Source organism: Natator depressus, chromosome 7 (assembly GCF_965152275.1).
Source record: "Natator depressus isolate rNatDep1 chromosome 7, rNatDep2.hap1, whole genome shotgun sequence".
Classification (NCBI taxonomy): domain Eukaryota; kingdom Metazoa; phylum Chordata; order Testudines; family Cheloniidae; genus Natator; species Natator depressus.
Genome location: NC_134240.1, coordinates 85,004,776 through 85,027,202, shown reverse-complemented (window position 1 = coordinate 85,027,202; position 22,427 = coordinate 85,004,776). Strand labels below are relative to the sequence as shown.

General features: G+C 39.8%; 1 protein-coding gene across 1 annotated transcript; it reads left to right on the top strand.

The window, feature by feature from the left end:
• The first annotated feature begins 3,087 nt into the window (after nt 1–3,087).
• On the top strand, nt 3,088–22,342 carry TFAM (transcription factor A, mitochondrial). Its single transcript, XM_074958993.1, has 7 exons — nt 3,088–3,244; nt 3,833–3,966; nt 6,941–7,011; nt 12,524–12,673; nt 15,505–15,600; nt 17,832–17,888; nt 21,442–22,342. The coding sequence occupies exons 1-7, from the start codon at nt 3,183–3,185 to the stop codon at nt 21,706–21,708; spliced, it is 837 nt and encodes a 278-aa protein (XP_074815094.1). The 5' UTR covers nt 3,088–3,182; the 3' UTR covers nt 21,709–22,342.
• The last annotated feature ends 85 nt before the right edge of the window (nt 22,343–22,427 follow it).

Sequence of the window (22,427 nt, the reverse complement as noted above, 5' to 3'; positions counted from 1 at the left end):
GTCTAATCGTACATTTTCAATATTGTGTTCAACTGCTAAGGAATTAATTGGGGTTATTAAAAGCAGCTTTGTATATGGGGAATAGTGGTTTGGGGACTGCAGTGGGTGTAAAAAGCAGTTGCGAAGAATATTGAAGACACTGTTTTGATGAATGCATCATTCCCTCAAAAGGAAACTGCTGTTCCTCACTGAGAGGAACAGAGGAAAAAAGGGCATGAGAATGCTCTATGGAATGAAAAAAGATAAGGTGCAAAACAGCATAATCAGAGAAGAATTATTGTAGGCTAAATACTCTTCTCTAAAAATACCATCAGCAAGATTCTCACTCACACAAGAAGTGGAAGGGATGTTGCAAAAGAGTGAAGCTACTACTAGTGGAAAAAGGGAGCTTGTTCTATATTTGTATCAACTTATTCTTCTTTGTACTGTTAACACAACTGCAGTATCAAACGCAACATTGAAGTCTTGACCGTTTTTTTTTTTTTTTTTTTAAAATAAGCAAACAAAATAAGGGACACACTGAAAGAAAACAAGTGTGATGGATGCGTTTGACTTTTTACTCTGGAATTGAGCTCTAAAGCTGAGTTGAAAAGTCCTACCTCTGAGGGTGAAATCCAAGCAAAGAGGGCCAGTGGGAAGGGCACTAGTTTGAATCTTAGGAACCATGAGTTCCATTCCTTGCTTGGGCCCAAACTTCATAGGTGACCTTAGGTAAATCATTTAGGCCCACTTGACAGATGGGGAATTGAAGCACAGAGAGACTTGGAGCCAGATCCTCAAAGGTATTTAGGCACCTAACTACCATCAAAATCATTGGAAGTTAAACATGTATTGCTGAGGACCTGGGTTTAGCCTCTGTGCCTCAGTTGCCCATCTCTTAAATGGGAATATTTCTTCCCTACATGCCAGCTCTGTTGAGAGGATAAATTAAAATGTGTGACATGCCCAGATGCCCCTAATGGGGGGCTATTTTAAAGCATTTTTTTAATGAAAGAGGCAGATGGTTTTCTAGGGAAACAGCTGAGATGGACTGTTATGTAGTGGTTGTGTCTCAAAATAAGTAAGTTTTGACATTGCATCGCTGCAGTCTGAAACCCGAAGGCTATCAGACATCCATTTAGCTGTGACTGTCCTAGTAAAAATATTGTCTGATACATTAGTGTCAAAAGAAACAAAATTGGATGGGTCTTTCACAGTGATGCACCTGCCTATCACAGAGAAACCTGTATAGCATGAGGAAAATGTTGCTACAATAATAGTCTAAGGTTGAACTCATGGCGAGGAATCTCAGTAGAATCACAGTAAAATTATTATTATAAAATCTAGTATAAGGTGGATCAGTCAGCTGTGTGAGCAAGAGTGGCTGCCACCAGAAATGACTTTCCACATGTGGAAAAAAAAATTTCACAGGAGTTGAGTAGTCCCAAAAGACCTTTCATCAACTTTATCAGGACCATTTATCTTGCAACACAGGTGCCTCTGCTGGGTGGTTTCAATGTTAAAAATATGACAAGGTGTTTTAAGACACTAAGTGGTCTCCTTTCCCTTTTGGACATCAAAGTAGGAAAAACGGTACTGGTATTTCTGGACCAATAGACAGAAGAAGCCCCTGGGCTTTGAGACAGGCACTAATTGAACTAGATTCTGGGTAATAAACTGGCTAACAACTTTCATGTCAGAGTACTAAGGACAATGTTGTCACACAACTGTCACACAACAACAAGCAGAAACAGCCTGGTGACATTGTGGCTCTGACCAAAAAGAGGCACCAAAATAAAGAAAAAACATATCAGTGTGTCAAAAGAAAGAACAGCCCTAGACTACCAAAAACAGTGCTCAGCCCTAAAGACTAGTGCTATCTCCCACCACAGCGGACACTGAAGTAATTATACAATGGTGTCAAAAATCTATAAAATCACACTGAAACTGAGTAGAAGACAAAGCTATTCGTGAGAAAAGAATACCCCAGAAAAGTTGGTTAGGATCTGCTAAAGAGATGAAACAGTGGCTCCTGAGGTGCAGGCTTGTCCTGAAAGCTATTTCATTACGGTAAAGAATAAATTGAAAGGTCAAGGACAGCACATACACTCTCCTGCAGATAGCACATGACAGCCAATAGAGGCTTGTCTGATTTGCACTCTTTGCAGCTACTGCTGCCCTCAACAGAGCTGTATATGCAATGTAGTTGTTGTAGCTGTGTGAGAATCCCATAGGATATTAAAGGGACATGGTGGGTGAGGTAATATCTTACAATGGACCAACTTATGTGTGTGTGTGAGAGAGAGAGAGGGAGACAAGCTTTCAAGCCACAACTGAAGAAGAGCTGTGTGGCTTGAGAGCTTGTCACAGAAGTAAATTTGATCCAATAAATTAACCCACCTTGTCTCTGAGTAACACTAGGGAAGCTCTGCCAGTTTCACACTAAGAGGCTAAAACTTAAGTGTGAGAATCCTGTACAGACAGTAGCTTTAGAGAAAAATCGTAACTTTAATGCATGCTTTCTGACAGCATATAAAAGATGCCAAGATCACCCACGTGAGTTTCTTCAAATACCTGTATTGGATCGACTTTTCTTTTAAAAGGCAGAATATATTTATTTCAGCGGGGATAGCTGCCTAAAAACTGGTATGTGAGCCGTGAGCTATTCCTGCGCAATTCCAATCTGAGCTAACCGAGTCAAAGAAAGGGCACGGTGTGGGCGACGGAAGGCGCATTGGAAGGCTGCACAGTGCCCACACATCATAGGAAAAGGCTCCGTAAATCACTTGTCTGCCTCTGTTTCTCCTCTAGCTCGCAAATCTTTGGGGGAGGGGCCGGCTCAAGATCCGTCATAGGGCACTGAACAGCTCGGATAACACCTAAACGGGGCCAGCTGGGCTTGAGGTGCTGGCCTGAGCCCGAGCCTCGCGGGGGAGGGACCCAGCCGCTACTGGATCCCCCCGGAAGCCGCTACAGGAGGGGGCGCGCCGAACTTCCAGCTCACCCCCCGCCCTTTGCACGCGCCGTTCTCCTCCTCTCCTCTCGCCGGCCGGGGGACGGTTCGGAGCATGCGCTTTGGGGACTATCTGTCTTGAGGCCCTGTTCCATCAAAGAGGCGGGGCCCGCTTCTTCCCACATTGCACCGCGCCAGCAGCGCGCGCGGCTCTGAGGGGACCTGCGTCCTGTTTTTGTCTGCCTGTGCTATGGCGGTCGCGCTGCTGGGCCGGGCCCTGGCCGCTTTTCCCAGCGCCCGGCACATTCTCAGGTGAAGGCGCCGCCCGGGGCTAGTGGCGAAACTTTGGAGTGAGCCGGGCGCATTTGGTCCTCCCGGCGCATTCGTCTGCATCCCGCCCCAGCCGCCCTCGTCTCGTCTTCTCGCTCCGCCTTCCCCCTATCGGCAGCACCCCCGGGTACCCCCAGCGCAGCGTCCCTGTCTCCGTCCCGCGCCGCCGGACCCTGCGGGCACCGTCCGCGCATCGTCCCCTCCCTGGCCGCCGCACCCCTTCGGGCACCCTCCGCGCATCCTTCCCTTCTCCCCCTTCTGCCCTGTGGCCCTCTTTGTTCCTGGGAGGGAGCGTGTCCTTGGATGGGGGTGATAGACGCTTTCCGCATGTTGGAAGTGGCTGACCCAAGCCTGGTTACAAATGCGGAGTTGTTTCTGGGGGAGCTCCTGTGCCTTTTGGCTGGGAACATGATGGGCTGTAAATGTTAGTTGTGGGCTTATTCTGGAGTCTGGTAATACTGTTTACTTTTGGATTGTAAACTAATGGTCACGTTATTTTGAAGTGTAATTTACAGCTGAGTTTACATATTGATATATTTTTAATATCTGATAACTTGGTGTGTGTTAAAGATGCAGCACTACATACTCAGTGGAGAAGTGGTTTTCAAAACAGATCAGTTCCGATAATCCTCCAAAGCGACCCTTAACGGCCTACTTTCGTTTTGTAAAAGATCAGCAGCCCATTTTTAGGGAACAAAATCCAGGTAAGGAACTCTTTAAAGAAATTTGGTATTAGAATAACTTATTTTTTTCAGAAACTGATTAGCAACGTAAATAAAATTTTATTTTAGTATGAATTAGTTAAAATGTGTTCTGTTTATTGAACCCAGTTTTATTTCAGATGCGTGAGCCCTTTTTTCAGTTTTCTTTGGCTAAAAAATTAGACGAGTATTTGAATCAAACTAAATATTATATGAATAACAACTTTATTAACTTTAAAAGAACATATTAAAGTGATAAAATCCAGTAAAATTAAATATCAGGATTGGATGTTAGATACACATACTGCCCATACTTTATATTCGCTCTAAAAAACTTTGAATTTTAATTCATTCAGAGTAGAATAAATATTTGTTATATTGATAGGGTACTTAAAATGAGAACTTCAAAAAAGAACCCGATTAAATATTTTGCGTTGTAATGATTAGCATTCTCGCATTGCATGTGAATATTTATTTTCATGGATACTAAAAAGATAATTTTTGATTATGTACCAATGCCCAGTACAAGCTTTTATCCTGATGCTTTATCTAGTAATTTGCTGGGCTTTGAAAATGGTGGGTCTGTCCATGACCTAAATTGGGAAAGGGCAAATATTTTTAAGAGTGGGTGTCTTTCCCTTGAATATTGTTAGTTGTCCTAAAGTATGCATGTGTTAATGAGCACCAGATCAGGCTTTCATTCCTATTCGTAGCCAGTGAGAGCTGCAAAATTGAATGATGTTCTGATATGGAAAAAATCATTTGAGAATGAGGAAACTTGGTCTAATTGAGGATTACTGTATATAGAAATGATTATTTTAAAGTACTGAAACTAAATTAGGGTTTGATTATCTTGGACAAGTTTTGAGGTAACTCACTTTAAATTATAAACAGTTGAGAATTCTTAAGTCATTTGGCTGTAGAGAGGTTGTAATCAGAAAGTTCTCCTATAAAAATATGCTTGAAGTTCTCGTTCAGTTACCTACCCAGATCCCAGTGCGTGATCCATTTCTGTGACTTAGGCTTTGTCTACACTACCAAGTTTTGTTGCCAAAAACCACTTTGGGCACCACCCTGAAACTAAACGGCAGTTAATGCAGATCACAGAGCATTATGCATTCCTGGTATGAAATATTAAGATGTGCTAACACATTTAATGCTAACTTAAGTTATAGATGGTAGGAAGATATAGACGTAGAGAAAGGACAATAGTCTAGCCTAAAGGTGACAGATATGAATAACTGTAACATATTATTTATCTGGGAAAAAAACACTGTTGCACTTATGGTCTGAAACACTCTTCTATATTGGCCAGATGCGACAATTGCTGCCTGAGCATCCATGAGCCATCCAGAATCTATAAAAATCACTAAATTGTAAATCTATGCTACAAATAGCACCACGCGCCCCTCCCCTTTCAAAACTGCAGGGCCAAGTATATGACATTTGAGTGTGCTGCTCCCTTTGGGGAACAAAGAGCAAATCATTGGAATGCTCCTGTTCTGCCCTGCACTAGGAACACAGCAGCCCCTGCTTTGACATTCCTCAGCACAGAGAGCTCACAGAGCTACTCATGATGCTGCTCCCGGCAGCTGAGGAGGCTGTGGGAGAACATGGAGGGACTCCTCCCAAGATGTGCAGTGATCAGCTCTGCCTTCCCACAACACTGCACTGTGGGATACATACCCACAGTGCATTGCTCACTCTGTTGATGATGGTGCCCACAATGTGGACGTGATCTGTCGACAGAGGAAGCAAGTGTGAACACCCTTTTGCGATTTTGTTTTTTGTCGACCTTTTGGTGTCAACATAAGTTTTGTCGACAAAACTTGGTAGTGTAGACAAAACCTTTGTCTGCAGATTAGTATATTCCATTCCATGGGCACACACAGTTTTTTGTAGACCTGATAAAGTAGTATTCTTCTTCATCTTGATAAAGTTATCCTTCTTTTCTCCGAAAAGCTAATAATCCATGGCAAAATGTGGCATTGTTGAGTGGAGTGTGAAAGGAGAGGCTGACCCATGTATTCTAGATCTGTCTTGTCCTCCTATACTTTTTGAGCCTGAATTACTTACGGAATGCTTAGGTTCAGTCATGTCAATAGTGGAAAAGCAGAACTGGCATTTTTGGAAAGGTGACCTGCAAAAGTGTGTTGGCGGGGAGGAATTGAGCCTGTGCCCTTTCCCTCACTAGGATGTTTAAAGAAAGCCTTAAAATTTTTGTTGACAAAAATCTTTTAACTGCTTCTATTTTACAAGTTCAAGTCTTGTTTGACCTGAAAAACTTTCTGATTGAAAGATTTGTGACATGATGATATTACAGAAATAAGGAGTGAAAGCTAATTGAGAAGGGAAGGGCATTTTAGGCAGATCCCCAAACAATAGTTTAGAGAGAAATTGGGGATTGGTTAACACTTCAGTGATTGACATTTTAGATGAAGTACCTGCCATTTGAAGATTCAACACCACTTCTCATTCAGTTAAGGTGTAAAGCTGAACCTGTACCTGGTGTATTTCAGCAGATCGTCTGGCAAAACGAGGGAAGTTGAGACTTGACTATCCTGGTATTTCTAAGTAAGAAACCAAAACAAAAACAAGGAGAAACTTTTTAAACTTTAAAAAAACAAACAAAAAACTCTTTCAGTATGCAGCGTAAAGAAGAAAAAAGAAACATAAGCCCAACTTCTAAAAATTTCTGTGTAGGTCACACACAAAAAAAATGCCTGTTTCTGAAATAGTGACATTTAATCTTTCTGTTAGGAATAAAAGAAAAGCTATTTTATTCACCTGGTGTTCAGTTTCTCATACTGGCATGTTAGGACAGGTTTTATGGAAAAAGAATGTCTGTGGCAGAAAAATACCAGTAGCAAATTCTTTCCTGGGGAAAACGAAGAACATTTTAAGCATTAAATCAGGTTCAATTTTCTTACTCTCTTCCTTGTAAACAAAGAAGTTAAAATTTTCTTTTGTTTCACAGATGTGAGCATTTTGGAGATAGCAAAAAAAATTGCATATGCTTGGAAAGAGTTACCAGTGTCAGAGAAACAAGTAAGCTTGATTTTTTTTTCTTTTGTTTTATGCTCTTTCAGTTGAATATTGAGTCTCATCTTTATGTTGGCTGGGTTTGGTGTGTCTTATCGAAGGAAAATTTGTTGAAAAGTTTGTAGCATGGCAATTTATAGTATCTGGAGTTCTCAGATTTTTAGGACCACCTCATCACTCAGGTTTTAGACCTGGATATGGGACATATGGTATTGCAGAAATTGATTTCTCTTACTAACGATGAACAAGGATAAAGTGTGTACTGATTCTTTTTGAACTGTTGCCTTGAACACTTGATCATAAAGTGGTGTTGACTGATTTGCAGTCCTTAGCAAATGGCTTAACTTCTCTGGGAATTCTCATTATGAAAGGATAGTACTTTGGACAGTTGCTCATCTTCCCTGAGAGAAGTGTCATGGGATTCTACAAGGTTCTGTTTTACTCCCCTTTGATCAATTAATATATGTAGTTATTGTGATGGTTAGGAAGGAAATATGTGCCATTGTGTTTTTCAGTGTGTTGAGAAAAAGCTCTGGTTTTTTTCCTCATCTGATCCTATTGGGACATATTACTTGGTATCTCCAGGAGAGCTGGCTGAGGTTCAATCCAGAGAAAGCCAAAATAGTACTTGTAGGTTATTAAGCAGTTGGAAGGATTGGCAAAGGCTATAGTGACACCCCTGAGGGTACATGGTGCTATTTGTAGCATAGATTTACAATTTAGGGATTTTTATAGATCCTGGATGGCTCATGGATGCTCAGGTAGCAATTGTGGTCTGAAACACTCTGTTCTATATTGGCCGGATGAGACAAGTGCAACAGTGTTTTTTTTCCCAGATGAATAATTTGCTACAGTTATTCATATCTGTCACCTTTAGGCTAGACTATTGTCCTCTCTATATATCTACATCTTCCTACCATCCATAACTTAAGTTAGTATTGAATGTGTTAGCACATATTAATATTTCATACCAGGAATGCATAACACCGATGCTCTGTGATCTTCATTAACTGCCGTTTTGTTTCAGGGTGGAGTCCAAGGTGCTGGTTTTAAGATATAAAATTCTAAATGGTTTGGAATCTGATTAACTCAAAATTTGTCTGTCACTGTGTGATATCTAGAGGTGTGGAAGTGGGCTTTTGGTAGGGCATTTTCTAAGAAAGGGACTTCAGATCTGGAACTCTTTTTTTTTCCTTCCACAAGAAACCTGGCTTTAACTTTTGGGGCCTGCTGTTAATGGACTTTTTTTCCCTTAGGTGTTCGTGGAAGAAGCAAGCTGAAGTATTTAAGATGTTTAGATTTCTATTGGTTGTATTTTTTGGGGGGAAAACTATTACAAGGATTCTAATTTTGATTTTAATTGTAATAGTATTAAATCTATGTGCTTTGTAATACACAAGTGAAATAAACTGCATAAATCTTGTTGCTCAGATATAGCATCTAAACTTGATGTATTATAGAAAATAGCTATTCAGAGGGGTCCCACGTGATTATACTAACCTGTATGTTTCCTGTTTCTCTTGGTCTCCTGTCTTTGTGCTGTTATGGTAAATGACTCACATTTTGTACGAGATCACATAGTACAGTCTTTCCTCCTGATGAGATTATTATCCTGGAGTTTAGGCTCTAATCTGTTGAAAGTAATTTCTCTAAAGGTACTATCTGTGTGAGATTTTTCAGTTGTAGGTGTTAACTTCTCAGTGCAAGACTGGGAAACTTGTCCGTTACCTCTCCTTTTGATCCTTGAGGGCAGCAGTAGAGAGGTAGAGTATGAGCTAGGTCCCTGGTGCAGTTGCTACCCACTGCAGAATATAAATGCTGCCCTTGGAACATTCCAAGCCAGTTCCTTCTTGACTACAGTTATCAAAGGAACTCCCTGTTGGAGGCAGCACCCGACTGTCCATTGCCCGAGTTTCCAGTAACATATCAGGTATTTATCTTCAGGTTTCCTCTCTGCTTTCCTGTCATATCCGCCCTGTTAACTATATTTTTGAGGCCTTTGCTTTGGGTACTTTGGTGACTCAGCACTTTGACACCTGCTTTGGCGCTTGAGTGCAAGTAGCTTCTGGTACTCTGCACTACTTTGGCACTCCAGCACTTGTTAAGGCTGCCTTGTTATTCCTGCACCAAATACACCTGTTTTGCAGTGTGGTGTTTATTTTCTTTGGTTCTGTCCTTCTCTCAGCAAATTGCAAACTTCCTTCCACCCCAGTAAGCCCACCAGGGCAGCTTCACCACCAAAGCACTCTATGCCACCACAAGCAAAACCAATGACTTCACTGAGCATGAGCTTCTTGGTGCTCTTGGACCTCTGTACTCCACTTTTGTAATGAACTTCTGCTCATCGGATAAGGCAGAGCATCTTTATGAGAGGCTGAGCCTGGAGGTGCCAGGAGAGGGCCAATAACCTCTTTCTTTTGAAACCCTGGCTCCATGAAGGTCTCTGTCAAGACCTGTTTAGATTTTTTGCTTTTCTCTCATGTGCTTGAAGTGGAAAGGAGATGGTGATGTCCTTGTTAATCTGGCTCAATCATTCTTGGTCCATCTCAAAGCCCGCAATCTTGACTTCAAGGCGTTCCCTTTGCTGTGCAACAGCAGATATAGGAACTCTTGTGATGGTTGGAGAGCTTTTGCAGAGGTTAATGTGTCCTAACTCAGACCTCTAATGTCAGAGCTCTCAGCACAGAGGCTCTAGCGGTCTTTGCGTCTTGCACTAGGGCTGCTATTTGCCCTTGGAAGGTTGACGTACGTACTTGATGCCAAATAATTCCCTACTACAGAGGAATGCTATGACAGCAACTCACAGGGGAAGATTTCACCTTCCCCTAGGTTTTACAAAAGCTGTCCAAATGGCTGATTTTTTTTTTTTTCCCCCTGTTGAAAATCATTCCAGGAATCTAAAGAGCTTCAATTGAGATATGTGGGCTTGAAACACTTGTCCCATAGGTTGGCTTTGCCTTTCATCAACTGGCCCATATTGTATAAACAAGACTTCCCCAGAAATCTGTACTTGTGCTGATGTTCTTAGTGTATATATACAGCTGACCAGCCGACCAACTCGGCAACCAAGTTCATATATGCTGATGACATCTGCTTGGTAATAGCCAGAAAGGAGCTCTGAGGAACTGGAGTCCTGCCTGTCATCTGACCTTGACATCTGGTCAGGTATTTTTCAAAGTGATGACTTAAACTAAACACACAAAGACAGCGTCATCTCATTTCCATCTTGCCTACTGGTTAGCTCATCGATAGCCGCAGGCCTTTCTGAACAATCAGCTGATTTTTTTTTTCTTTTTTTTTTTTTACCATACCCTACTTATTTGGGGATACAGCTAAACTGTTCTCTGTGTCCTTTTGACAACATTGAGAAGACACACTAAAATTCAATTGAAATTTGCACTCCTCCACAGGCTTGCTAGCAGCTCATAGGGCGCTAGTGCTCACAAGGTGCTAATTATTGCACCTGCCAAATACTGTGCGGCAGCATGGGGCACCAGTCATCAGTATGTCACACTGGTCTCAACGATCAGCTTTGCTCTTCAGATCATCACCGGTGTGACCCTGAGAGCTCCAGCCTCCAACTTCCCAGTCCTGGCTGGCATTGCTCTTCCAACAATTAGGCGTGAAGGCAGGGCCTTGGCCACATTGACTGTCAAGACAGCTTACTTCACAATTTTGTCTCAAAACCACATAAGAAAGCCAGCTAAAGTCAAGATGCCTCTTTTCTGAAATAGTTTGCCTCTTAGGCAATCCATCAGACACAACCTTTCTAAGGAACAGGAGCAACAGATGATGTAGGACTATATTTTGGATCGATGCTTTTCTTGTCAGATAGTCAACTCAGATCTACATCCTCTAGTCTCTCCTGATCAGCTCCTCCATGGCCCTCAGAACAACTGTATGATCCTTCTTTGTTACAATAGGATACCTTGTGGTCATGGGCAGTTTAACCTACATCTTTACTACTGGGGTTTCTTCACCTCGTTGTCCTGCCCCTGTGGCACTCAAAAGCACAGTCTGGTATCCTGTTACCATCTTGATGGTGAATAGATGCACTTGACTTTTCCAGATGCTGCTGCAATAGTTGTTACATCACTTACCAAACATCTAATTTGTTTGTATTTGTGCCATGAGAAGCTATAATGTCAGAACAAGAACTGGCCTAAAATAGATTGCTCATGCGACTGCACCAGGCTTGAAGATTGATTGAAAGTAAGTACTTCTGGGGGATGCTGCTAGTTAAATTTCTCACCCTCTCCAGGAGAATGGGAAGTGGTCATGATTAGCAGGAAGATTGTATTGCTGCGCACGCTACTGAAATCCTCACAAACAACTTCAGTGAAATCTTTAATTTTTCATTACTTTGGTATCCTTTTGATATTGAAATTGGGATGTGAGAGGAGGGAATAGGGTGGTATTTAGGGGAAATCAGGAGAGTAACTCCTCGGCTGTTCTTGGGCTTGCATGCAGCCAGCTTGACAAGTGACAGAGCTAGTGTGCTCTGAGTTGTTACACCTGTCTCTGAAGGCCAGTCAGGAGCATTCAGAGATATTAGGAGACCCATCACTGGTGTAGTTGCTGCATTAGCACTTAAGTAATGGAATATGACATAATGATACCTAACATATTGGTTAGGTTTTCAGTCCAAATGATGGTGTAAATGGTATGTACCATTGATACAGTTGCTGTGAATTCATAGGATACATGCATGGCAGAGGGTCTAAAGACTAGTTATATCGAATTACTCTTGTGTACATCATGAGGTTACTTCATCCTGAAGACTAACGCCCATGGATTATGTCCCCCCTGGAAAAGGAGGGGCAGGACAAAGATATGGGGCTGTTACACATGGGAGGTGGGGGCTCATGTTACAAGAACTCTTCTTTGCTAGAGATGATGTGCATCTCTGCTGCACTGATTATTTCTAGGGGCTCTGAAGCCTGATGATTCTGTTTACTGCATGGCAGATCAACATCTGTATCCTGCTATAGCCTGCATGGTTTGGAAGGCTGTTTGATCTTTAGAATGTTTTAAAGCAGTGGTTCTCAACCAGGGGTACTCATATTCTTGGGGGTATGCAGAGGTCTTCCAGGGGATATATAAGTTCATCTAGATATTTGTGTTTTTGTATAACAGACTACATAAAAAGCATTAATGAAGTCAGTACAAACTAAAATTTCATAGACAATGACTTGTTTATACTGCTCTGTACACTGAAATGTAAGTACAGTATTTATATTCCAGTTGATTAATTTTATAATTATATGGTAAAAATGAGAAAGTAAGCAATTTTTCAATAATAGTGTGCTGGGTCACTTGTATTTTTATGTCTGATTTTGTAAGCAAGTAGTTTTTAAGTGAGGTGAAATTTGGGGATACGCAAAACAAATAGGACTCCTGAAAGGGGTACAGTTGTCTGGAGAGGTTGAGAGTCACTGTTTTAAAGGTAGAATGTTTAGCTGAAATTGTCAGTTATGTTTGCTTTCTTTGGTTGCTTTCATGGTTTTTGTGCTTATAGACATATGAAGCAGCTGCAAAGGTAGAGAGGCAAGCATACAAAGAAGAGCTGGCCATATACAAAGCACAGTTAAGTCCAGCCCAGATAATAGCTTTGAAAGAAGAAAGGAGACAAAAACGGGCAAAAAGAAAAGCAATGAGGAAAAAGAGGGTAAGTACTCAAAATGTGATTTCATTTTCACTTTTAAGGTAACTTAAATGTATTAATCTGGTTGTTTCAAATGGTTATTAGACATGGACCATGATTACAATGCAAGGCTAGAAATAATGTTTTAAAGGAATGCTGTCAGGTTAAAAATCGTACTTAAATCATTACTGATGTTTCCCATAATAGTTGGGTTTATTAATTGATTACTCTATTTAATTTGCTTCTCACTATGCTATACTTTTTTCCATTTCACTTAACTGAGACCATGAAAATAGACCAGCCAGTTTCACCTTCTGGTGCATGAGAATCAGCACAGTCCTGCAATATTTGGTTGCAGATGCTGCGAAGCCACGTATTAATCCTGATTTGCCACCGCCTGGAACAGTCCCCTCTGCCAAGGGTGAAGATGGTAGATAATTCCAGCAAAAAGAACAAGTAACAGTGACTAGGTAGCAAGTGCTCTGCTCCAGTTATTTCTCATATGGACGGTGTCCTGGAGGAGGCCTGTCAGGAGGGAGCAGCAACACCGGAGGTGTCCTGGAAATAGCTTTCCATGAGCATTCAGTCCACCAGCCCCCGAATTTGGCAGCTCCAGGATGTCATCCAGTTGATTAAGCCTCCTCAAAACCATTGTAGCCACCAACACCTATACTAGATAGGGGTAATAAGCTTGGCACTTCACGTGTCCTTTGTATCAGAGTAAGAACTCCAGAATTAAGAAATGTAAATATTCTCCTTCCGCTCCTTCTGTGATGGGTTCACCCTGGGGTGCCACCTGGAACTTGAGTACCACTGAGCCCCCAAACCCACCAGTCTGGGCTCCCTCTCTCACTGCACTGCTGTGACAAGCTGCATAGTCCTACAGCCTACACTTTCACCAGCATTTATACAGGTAAGGGACACACCCAGCTGCAGTTACACACAGGCTCTCTAACCATCAGCTTCCCAGCCTGGGACCCCAGAGCAGTACCATCCTGCCCTGGTCAATTCTGGCCAGTATATGGGTTTAATATCTGGTCCACCTCTCCCTCAATATGAAGAGAACAGTGCATGCTTGGTTACCACAAGTAGAGATATTCCCTAAGCACTCCAGTGAAAGCTCACTGGTTTAGATTAAAATAAAAACAAGTTTTTATTAACTACAAATGGTTTAGATTTATTAGGTTATTAAATTTTAAGTGATTATAAGGGATAGCAAACAGATCAAAGCAGATTGCCTAGCAAATAAACAAAAAACGCACACTAAGCTTATTATACTAGATAGGTTATGAATTAGCAGATTCTCACCCTAAGAGATGATACAAGCAGGCTGCAGATTCTTAAGGGGCAAGATGTGCTTGCTTTACAGCTTGGAATCCCCAGCTGTTTCATACACAGGCTAGAAATCCCTTTAGTCTAGCACTTCTCCCAGTTCAGTCTTTGATCCTCAGGTGTTTCCAGGAGTCGTCTTGTGTGGGGAGTGAAGAACCACAGATGATGTTACTCCCTGCCGTGTATAGCTGTAGCATATGGCGGGAACCCTTTGTTTCAAAACTTGGTTCCCAGACCAGTTTGTGGAAAAATACTGACATCCCAAGATGGAATCCAGAATCGTGTGACCTGGTCACATGTCCTTGTAGAGTCATAGCAGCCATTACTTACAGGCTGTTAGGAGTGTTCTCAGGAAGGCTCACCAGGTGGGAGATAAGCTGCTCTTAAGGCCTGTTTTTTTTCCCTAATGGCTCATTGCCCTGAATACGCCCTTCCCAATGAGCTATCTAGACTGAAAGCATCTTGTCTAGTGGGCATCACCCAGATGTAGCTACATTTGAAATACAGATACACAGTCAATATTCATAACTTCAGATACAAAAATGATACATGCCTACAAATAGGATAATCCTATTCAGCAAATCATAACTTTTCCAACGACACCTCACATGACTTATCTTGCATAAAATACATCATTATGCTATAATCATATAATATAATAATAATACTATGAAGAATACGGGGTGCAGTGTGTCACCTTCATCTTCCCTTGAAGAAGGGGCACTTTTGGATTTAAAACTACAGGTAATGGAAGAAACAACTCAGGAAAATCTCTTTAAAGCAGACTGTTTTGGTCTAATGCTTTGCAATGTAGTTACCTCTCAGCATGAGTCCAGAGCCTGTCCAGTGAGTGCAGGAAAATCCTGATCAGGAGTAAGGTGAAACTACCAAACAACTTCTCCATTGTCCTAAAGAAGGAGCTGTCTATCTTCCTCTAATCAATGCTTGAAAATATCATAAAATCACAACTGGAGCAATCCAACAAATAGAGGTTCCCAGGCAAGACCAGAAATTTTATGCTGTGTTTAGTATCAAAGGCAAATTGTTAACCTGCTGAAGAGAAATGTGGCAGTAGCCTTACTAATAAATTAACCACTCATTTTTGTTCAAGGAGTCCACTGATAGCCAAATAAAAATGACCCTCAGAAGAAACTGAGATGTTTAGTGCAGCCCTCCACGCTTCGGTTCATGTAGCTAGTCACGATCCCTTCCTCCAGTGGGCTCAAATCTATCTTATTGTCTCAATCTGGGTTAAAGTATGAGTTGGTTCACAAATGAAAACTAGTTTGGTGTTAGTGTAAACCTTAACGGTCTCTTGTCCCCAGTGCAATGCAATTTTGCGTAAGAAATTGATCTTTCTTTTTGTAAAACGCTTCTTCTTTTTTTTTTATTTTAGTAAGTGTAAAATGGCCAATAAAAAGCTAATGGTATAATCAGCTTTGCTAAAATGAATTGAAACAAATATATTCAGTGGGTTCACTCATTCACAGAAAAATAACTTCTACCTTCTTACAATTTTTTAGGAATTAACAGTGCTTGGAAAGCCGAAAAGACCTCGTACTGGCTTTAACATTTTTATGTCTGAACACTTCCAAGAAGCTAAGGGAGTTTCAGTTCAGGTAAACAAGACAAAATTGGTTAATTTTAGATGTCTTCATTGTTAAAATGACTATCTTCAAAAATTTGTTGCATTCAGAAAAGTGTTCTAGCTTCTCTTATAGGTAACAATTCAAATAGTTCAGTATTTCTGGATCTTCCTTTGCTAGGCAGAAGTTGGAATTTTTAGGGCATGGTTGAACGCTTGCTGTTAATTGCTTGCTATCCAAACTGAGCCACTCAATGGATGCATAGACTTAATACATCAGAAAGTCTTGCAGTACTGTATACACTCTGAAGACTTAGGGCTTGTCTACACTTACATTTTATAGCACTCTAACTTGCTGGCTCATGGGTGTGAAAAATCACCCCCCTGAGCACAGGAAGTCTGAGCGCTTTAAAGCGCTAGTGTAGACAGGCTCCAAGCTAATCCCCTCGTGGAGGTGGATTACCAGGAGTGCTGGGAGAGCTTCTTCAAAGTGCTGCTGCGGGAGTGTTCCCGCGACAGCGTTTTGAAGTTTCCAGTGTAGCCATGTCCTTACTCCCTCTTATTCAGTAACTGGAGAATTCCATCTTTCCCTGCCTCTTTCTTAGGTCTAAACACAAGATTGCATCACTTTAATGAAGACCTTGTCTGCACAAGAAATTTGCACCAATTTAACTTCAGGTGTGAATTTAAACTGATTGGAGTAAGTCAGTAAAAACCCTTGTGTGGACATGATGACTTTGGTTTAAGTGTGACTTATTTTGGATTAGCTTCAGCCTATTCCAAATTGATTTAAACTATATATAAGCCATACAGAAGGTTGCTCCAGTTTAACCAAATCAGCACCTGTCTATACAGTGGGGTAATGCATTCTACTGGGTGTGATTTCTAAAGCATGCTAATGTGTTGATTGGTCTGTGTAGACCCTGCTAGTGTGCCATAAAGGTTCCCTAGTACACTTTAACATAGTACTGTTTCAAACAGCACTACCTGAAAGCACACCAGCAGGGTCTACAAATGCACACCTAATTAAAATAGATTAGATCATGATTAAAGTTGATCTGACTGGATAGAAAACTATATTTAACCCATGCTTAATATCAAGGCCACTAATTTCCCAGCTGAGTGGAAGGAACTCTTTGATATCCTGCAATTACGTTTGATTATATGGACGGAGGGGTCAGCGAGTGATGCAAGGCATTTCTCTTTGAGGTGGTCCATTCATATAATCAACCAGCTTATTCCCTAGAACTAAGATGATCAGGAATAGTAAGTGTAAACTGTATGTCTCATGAAGGTATAGGTCAGTGGCTCTCAACCTTTCCAGACTACTGTATCCTTTCCAGGAGTCTGATTTGTTTTGCGTACCCCCAAGTTTCACCTCACTTAAAAACTAACTAAATGGACAACAACAGAAATATATAGATGATCCCCTTGGCAGACTACCCATAAGTTTGCTCATTTATGCTTGAACGTCTTAGTAAATTGTTTGTTGTTTCACTTTTGCATTGAAGCAGACTTTTAGCGATGGGGAAGTATCCACCTCCCAAAAAGTCAGACTATCACTTATGAGTGGTGTCTTCATTGCACCTTGTTTAGTCTCCTCTTCTTGCTCTCTGCTTACCTTCCTTGTACCCTCAATTTTCCATCTGTATTCTAACATCTACCTATCTTCCAATTCAGCAAACACCTTCATCTTCTATCCTTACTTTCCCCCATAACCAATTGTATTCCTAGTTAGCTTCCTCATATTTACCCCTTTTCTTCTGTCTTTCTTCCCATGTTTGCTCCCCCTGGCTCTAGTCCCCTTTCTGTGACGTTCTGGGTGCCCATGAGCAAGTCAATTCACCCCTCTTTCTCTATCTGTAAAAAGGTCAAAATTACTAGTGCCAGTTTACAAATACTGTCAAAGTCTTCATGAAATAGGTAAAGTTCAAATAATATTTACAAACAGAGTGAAATTATCAAGATGTCTAATTTGTAAAGTGCAGATAGCACTTTGGAGATTTTGGTCATTTTCGTGTTGATGCTTATTCATGAAATACAGTGTGTGCTGGTATTCTGTACTGGCACATACTGTTCCATCTCAAGCAGTGCACAACTTTCCATTTTAAGAGCAAGAAGAATGGTGGTTTTTACTGGAATCAAAGGTATTTAGCTGTCAACTAATTTTGCTTTAGGGGGACTTTAGTCCCTTTTAGCCTATACCCTTGAGAATCTCATGATCCAACTTTTTTACATGCGTTTAAGAGAGTTTGTATTTTGTAGGCAAAGATGAAGAATTTATTTGAAGAATGGCAAGATCTATCCAGTTCTCAAAAGCAGGTATGTGTCTAGCTTTTTGTGAGGCTCCAGTCCAGCTAAGTGTTATCCAACTACAGAACGACAGTTTAGTCATTCTGACTCCGGGACTCTCTTGTAAATTCTAGTTACACCAACCTTTTATTATAGTAAAAAATGCACTTTAACTAAAGGATTTTATTTTCATTTATTTTATAAATTCTTGAAACCAATTACACTTCAAGCTGAAATGTCTCATATTGATTCTTAACACAACAGTGACCACTTTTTAAAAAATACTGATAACATTTCATTAAGCAGTGGAATGGGTGGGTGTCATTGGGGAGGAATATTGATTCCTGAGTATGGAAGGAAAAAACTTAATCAGTTAAATTTTTTTCAAATTAACTTCTTGCTTTCATAAATGAAATGAGATCTTTTAAAAAACTTCAAACTAGTAATGGATTTGGTTCTTATGGGGAATGAGTCCTTTTGCTATGTTTAATAGAAATTGTAAAATAACACTGTTATGTGCATGGGTAAAATCTTACTTCATGTGTCTTTTTTTGCTGTCTTTAACGGTGCACTGAGGTATGATGCTCCAGATCTGTGTATAAGAATATTTGAAGCATTCCACATTAAAACAGTATAAAAACTAGGGCTGTTGATTAATCACAGTTAACTCACGCGATTAACTAAAAAAAATTAATCACAATTAAAAAACTTAATCGTGATTAATCGCAGTTTTAATTGCACTGTTAAACAATAGAATACCAGTTGACATTTATTAAATTTTTTGTTTTTCTGCATTTTTAACATATATTGTATTCTGTGTTGTAGTTGAAATCGAAGTGTATATTTTTTATTAGATATTTGCACTGTAAAAATGATAAAGTATTTTTCAGTTCACCTCATACAAATAGTGTAGAGCAATCTTTGTTGTGGAAGTGCTACTTACAAATTTAGATTTTTTTTTTTGTTACATATCTGCACTCAATAAAACAATGTCAAACTTCAAAGCCTACAAGTCCACTCATTCCTACTTCTTGTTCAGCCAATTGCTATGACAAACAAGTTTGTTTACATTTACAGGAGATAATGCTGCCCTCTTCTTATTTACAGTGTCACCAGAAAGTGAGAACACGCCATTCACATGACACTTTTGTAGCCGGCATTGCAAGGTATTTACATGCCAGACATGCCAAAATATTAATATGCCCCTTTATGCTTCAACCAGCATTCCAGAGGATATGCTTCCATGCTGATGATGCTCGTTTAAAGCATTTTTTTTTTTTAATCAAATTTGTGACTGAACTCCTTTGGGGAGAATTGTATGTCCCCTGCTTTGTTTTACCCGCATTCTGCCATATATTTCATGTTATAGCAGTCTCAGATGATGACCCAGGACATGTTGCTCATTTTAAGAACACTTTCACTCCAGATTTCACAAAACACAAAGAAGGTACCAGTGTGAGATTTCTAAAGAGAGCTATGGCACTCAACCCAAGGTTTAAGAATCTGAAGTGCCTTCCAAAATCTGAGAGGGACAGGATGTGGAGCATGCTTTCAGAAATCTTAAAAGAGCAACACTTCAGTGCGGAACCTACAGAACCTGAACCACCAAAACAGAAAATCAGTCTTCTGCTGGGGGCATCTGACTCAAATAATGAAAATGAACATGCGTCAGTCCGTACTGTTTTGGATTGTTATCGAGCAGAACCCATCATCAGCGTGGACACGTCCCCAAGAATGGTGGTTGAAGCATGAAGGGACATACAAATCTTTAGAGCATCTGGCACGTAAATATCTTGCAATGCCAGTTACAAAAATGCTATGCGAACGGTCGGTTCTCACTTTCAGGTGATATGGTAAACAAGAAGCGGGCAGCATTATCTCCTGCAAATGTAAACAAACTTGTTTGTCTGACCAATTGGCTGAACAAAAAGTAGGACTGAATGGACTTTGTTTCATTTTTGAATGCAGGTTTTTTACCTAATTCTATGTTTGTAAATTCAACTTTCATGATAAAGCGATTGCATTACAGTACTTGTATTAGGTGATTTGAAAAATACTGTTTCTTTTGTTTTTTTACAGTGCAAATACTTGTAATCAAAAATAAATATAAAGTGGGCACCTTACTCTTTATATTCTGTTTTGTAATTGAAATCAATATATTTGAAAATGTTGAAAACATCCAAAAATATATAAATAAATAGTATTCTATTATTGTTTAATAGTGTGATTAATTTTTTTAATCGCTTGACAGCCCTAATAAAAACCCAATTGGCCTTTCTTAATCGTGACTTTCTTTTAAACCTGGCATTCCTTGTCCTGAATTTCCTCTGTCCAAGTAATGTTTGTTTGAATGTGTAAGTGGAGCACGCAGCTATTTTATATTTCATACTCCTTTCTAGAGAGAGAATTGAGTTTGAAATTGGTTGTGCAGAAATCTGTTTGGTTTCTCTTTCCAGCTGTAATCCTTATGTACCCCAGCTTCATCAAACTTGTACTCCAATGCAAAACCTTAATGACCTCAGAAATGGTAAGGCAGAATCATTTCCCAAATGCATGGAGTGTGACAGTCAGATGTGCTGATCTGTTGGCATAACTGATATAAAAGAATATGATCTTAGTGTTAAGGTTTTGTGTTAAAGTGCAAATTTGAAGTTGAGGTCATGTATTGATTTTTGGTTTTTGTTGGAAACAAAAGCCTTATGGAGTAATTGGAGTACATTATCATATCAACAGTTGAATGGAGAGAAATGCACAAGTCTTTCTACTTAACTTTTTATTTCCATTCTTCTCAAGTTCTGGATGGATGGAATTTGTCCTGTTGTAACCTTAACTGCCCCTAAACATAGTATTTCTTAGCTAATATTTACTTAGCAATGGGGAAAAGGGAGTTAAAGATTTTATCTGGAGGTCTAATGTGTCTGTGCAAAAAGGTAAAACACTTCTAATGTACTCTCATAAGAAGCCTTCATGCAGACAGAGTATATTATATTGTAAGCTCAAGATGGGGACTTGTCTGTCTGGGTAAAGCATCATGCCATACAAATAGTTTTTCTAACATTTAACATTGAAAAGGCAGTTTCCTCATTGAAGTATTAAGTCTGAAATCTCAACATGGTTTCACTGCTCATGAGTTTAGTAGAGCATACAGCTAATGCTGTATCTGGTTTAGCTGAAATTGCTTAAAACATTCCAGAAGAGTACATTTGCAAATTTTAAAATATGCAATTGCCTGAATATTCTACGTCAACATAAGACCCTAGGATGGAGGGAAAACTGAAGGTGTAGGGAGCCTGAAGGTCTCAAGAAGCAGAAGAAATGACAGCTCTTAGGAAATTGAAGGTAGAGGTTACTGAGGAATTTGAAATAGACTTTCTTATGTTGTTTAAAGAGATAAATAACTTACTATGCAGCAACTTATTGCTTCCATTTGTGAGTGAATTTGATTCTAAGAAAGGGATGCTTCAAATTCTTGTGGAGCATTGGGAAGGGGGAAATGCCATGGGATTTGGCAGAATTTCCATTTCCAGTAACAGCCAGAATTTTACCTAAGGAAATTATTGAAACATTTTAAATCAATTCTCAGACATATCTACAGCTTGCTGAAGATGACAAGGTTCGGTATGAAAATGAAATGAAGTCATGGGAGGAGCAAATGGTTGATGTTGGACGTGAAGATCTGATACGTTACAAAAACAGAAGACTCAAAAAGTCAAGAGTTACAACAGAGAAGAAAACCGTAAAAAAGGTTATTTCAAAAAAAAGAGTTAAAACTATAAAGATTCAAAGAACTAAAGATTCTTCATTGCCAGAAGTTAAGGCAAAATTAAAAACAAAAAGTTCTGAAGAATAAAGCTGGTAAATGTTTTATATTTAATTACTTGATTGCCATGACTTTATTCTGCTTGTAAGTGTTAGTGCTAAGTGCATTGAATTTTTGGGGAAAAAAATGATTGTTTATACAAGATATATTTAAGAAAAAATTGGGTAAGAGGGATTTGAATCTCTCTCAGAATTACCCAGAGAAATTATCTCTGCAGGTGTAACATAGTCTGTATAAACATCATCAACATTAATCAAGCTATGAATACATTTGATACTGACCGATCATGATGGGGAAGAGCATTCTTGAGCCCACAATAATGCAGACAAGTGTTACTTTTTGTAACTTATACAATATTTTAATGAAAGCAACCAGAATCTACAATATTACCTTCTAGATGTTGTAACCAATTAGGAGGTGAAGCTTGAATTTACAACAGAGGTATGTTCTGTTCCCTCCCTAATGTTAAAAGCGCATGCATTAGCTGGAAATAAATGTCTAGGTGTCTATTTTTGCTAATTTCAGTTCTTCTCACAAAAATGTAAACTTCAGAATTATGTACACATTTAGTTTTGTTACTTCCATCCATATTCATCTGTGTACCACTTCCTATGTATCACACATCTATGCATACATTTAAGTTGCATAGAATAAAAAAATCAATGAGGTTTGTACAAAATATTTTCCCTTGAGTTTTATGCTATTACTTCAAAAATCTGCAAAACACCATTTTATTATTCAGTTTTGGG